The sequence below is a fragment of the Prosopis cineraria genome, unplaced genomic scaffold (assembly GCF_029017545.1).
Source record: "Prosopis cineraria cultivar Desert tree isolate PC_DT_omini unplaced genomic scaffold, ASM2901754v1 PC14, whole genome shotgun sequence".
In the NCBI taxonomy this organism is placed as follows: domain Eukaryota; kingdom Viridiplantae; phylum Streptophyta; class Magnoliopsida; order Fabales; family Fabaceae; genus Prosopis; species Prosopis cineraria.
Genome location: NW_026555345.1, coordinates 474,603 through 477,095, shown reverse-complemented (window position 1 = coordinate 477,095; position 2,493 = coordinate 474,603). Strand labels below are relative to the sequence as shown.

General features: G+C 42.8%; 1 protein-coding gene across 1 annotated transcript; it reads left to right on the top strand.

Moving 5' to 3' along the window:
• Positions 1 to 784: 784 nt before the first annotated feature.
• Positions 785 to 2,283, top strand: LOC129293424 (expansin-like A2). Its single transcript, XM_054931381.1, has 5 exons — positions 785 to 948; positions 1,029 to 1,138; positions 1,224 to 1,405; positions 1,681 to 1,813; positions 1,898 to 2,283. The coding sequence occupies exons 1-5, from the start codon at positions 795 to 797 to the stop codon at positions 2,141 to 2,143; spliced, it is 825 nt and encodes a 274-aa protein (XP_054787356.1). The 5' UTR covers positions 785 to 794; the 3' UTR covers positions 2,144 to 2,283.
• Positions 2,284 to 2,493: the final 210 nt, after the last annotated feature.

Genomic DNA, 2,493 nt, shown 5'->3' with positions numbered 1-2,493 from the left:
TTCCGGTTCCTATATCCATCATTTTCTACCATATTTTATTAACCAAGTCTCCAATCCTTCAAATTATAAGCCAAAATATCATCAAACCTGTCCATTTCACTTTTTGGTCTTCAAAATCCTGATCAGCCAAGTCTCTGTGGTCTGTACGTTTACCGTGGGTAAGAGAAAAAAGAAGGGAAAAGAAGACGGAAAGGACAGGGAAATATCGGCGAGTGCCAAACAGATATACTTCCGTATAGAAAAAAAAAAAGTTTAATTGTGTTTGAAAATGAAAGAATAGGATTATAATATCTTTTATTAATTATATTAATAAAATTTTTAATAATTATTTTTAATAATTATAAATAATAAATTTATGAGAAATAATTTAAAAAGTTTGCAGTAAATGTTTATTAAAAAATTAATTTTATTTATATAAAAATAAGTTAAAAATAATAATTTTTTAAAAAAATAAAAATGAAAGGAGTGTATGCCCACCTGGCGCCACCGAGGTAAGCACAGAATCTGAAAAAGCAAAGAAAGTAGTAATAAGTAGTCCTCCCAGTGTAATAAGGGGGAGTCCAGTAAGCAGACAGAGAGTCGGTGGGCCAAGAAAGCCGCGTTCCCCAGAATGCGTGTCCCATTCATTCTCTCTTGTCTGAGCAGTCGCACACAGCCGCAGCGTTGAAATCAAAGTTATTTTCCCCTTTATTTTAGACTTATCCATCCCTCCCTCCCTATCACTGTAGTCCCTTTTGTTTACAAATTATGCTCATCTGTTCTCCGCGCTCCTGCTTTCTATCCCCTATTTATACATGTATCTCCCCTTCCTTCCCCTCTCCACAACACGTCACAATATGGCCGTCTTCCTTTTGCTCTTCTCCCTCGTTGTTTCTTCCGCCACTGCTTGCGATCGCTGTGTCCTCCAATCCAAGGCTGCCTACTTCTCTAAATCTTCTGCTCTTACCTGTAATCCATTGGACCGCTCTTCCCCTTTTGATTTTGTTTATGAATTGATCATCTTTCTGACAGGTAATCTTTGTATGCAGCTGGGGCGTGCGGGTATGGCTCCTTGGCCGTGGGATTGAGCGGCGGACACCTGGCAGCTGCCTTTCCTTCTCTATACAAAGACGGTGCCGCTTGCGGCGCCTGCTTTCAGGTTCGCCCTACCGCTTCCGTTTCTTGTCCACTTTCTTTTCTTATCTTCCGCCCGCCGTGCTTCTGAATTCATGACTTGTTTGCAGATAAGATGCAAGAATCCGAGCTTGTGCAAGAAAACAGGGACGACCGTGGTTGTCACTGATCTCAACAACAACAACAATCAAACTGATTTCGTGCTCAGCAGCAGGGCCTTCTCGGCCATGGCTGACAAGGGTATGAGCGAGCAAATTTTGAAGCTCGGAATCGTGGACGTCGAGTACAAGAGGTGAGCTTTTGCTTTTTCATCGATTCATCCTTCCCCCCGGCCCACCCGATGGCACAACGACCCTCCACAATAATAGCAGTAACGGTCTAAACTTGTTGTCTAATATACTATCAGACACATCACAGGTAGCAGATACGAAGCCATTAGAAACTAGTTTTATATTACAATGGAATGGGATTTCAAAGTTTGAACGGCGCTACTTGTGGCGATGAGTCATACTAATAATAAATGAACAAACTAATTTATGGAAAATGTGTGTGGGTCGAATGGAGCAGGGTACCATGCGTGTACAAAAACAGGAACCTGGGAGTGCGGGTGGAAGAATCAAGCAAGAAACCGAACTACCTGGCGATCAAATTTTTGTACCAGGGCGGTCAAACGGAGATAGTGGGGGTGGACGTGGCTCAGGTAAAGAAAAGATTGGATTGAATAATAATTATTTCGAACAAGGAGATTGAAATTAAATAATGAAAGGGTTGAGTGTGAAAGCAGGTGGGGTCGTCGAACTGGAGATTCATGAGCAGGAAGAACGGGGCAATATGGGAGACGGAGAGGGCGCCGGAGGGCGCACTGCAGTTGAGGATGGTGGTGACGTCGGGATACGACGGGAAATGGATATGGGCTCCGAAGGTGCTGCCGGAGGACTGGAAGGCTGGCCTCATCTACGACTCCGGCGTTCAGATCACTGATATTGCCAAACAGGCATGCTCTCCCTGCGACGACGGCCCCTGGTCATGATCTCATTTCTTCACCACCGTCACCCGCATTCTTTTTTCCTCATTCTTTCCGAGGGCTATCTTCCACGTGTACAAGTATAAACCCAAAATAACATGGTGCATTGTTCATATTCTAGTATTAATATAAAGTCTCTCTCTGCATCACATAGTATTAATATAAAGTACTATTAATATTGTCAGGCTTTCATCATGAAAAGCACTGGCATGCTCGAGACCTCAGTTGGGCCGAGGAACTTGAGAAAAACTGAAGGCCTCAACCCAAAAATGAGTTACCTTTTGTCCAATGCTGTTTGTGCATTGAATGAAATGATCTCCTACTTACAATGCCATTTTTATTGATCACACTCGTCT

Coding starts and splice junctions, on each gene's coding strand:
- LOC129293424 (XM_054931381.1), top strand. CDS start 795: ATGTATCTCCCCTTCCTTCCCCTCTCCACAACACGTCACAATATGGCC. Junction 949..1,028: donor TAAATCTTCTGCTCTTACCT/GTAATCCATTGG, acceptor CTTTGTATGCAG/CTGGGGCGTGCGGGTATGGC. Junction 1,406..1,680: donor GTGGACGTCGAGTACAAGAG/GTGAGCTTTTGC, acceptor CGAATGGAGCAG/GGTACCATGCGTGTACAAAA.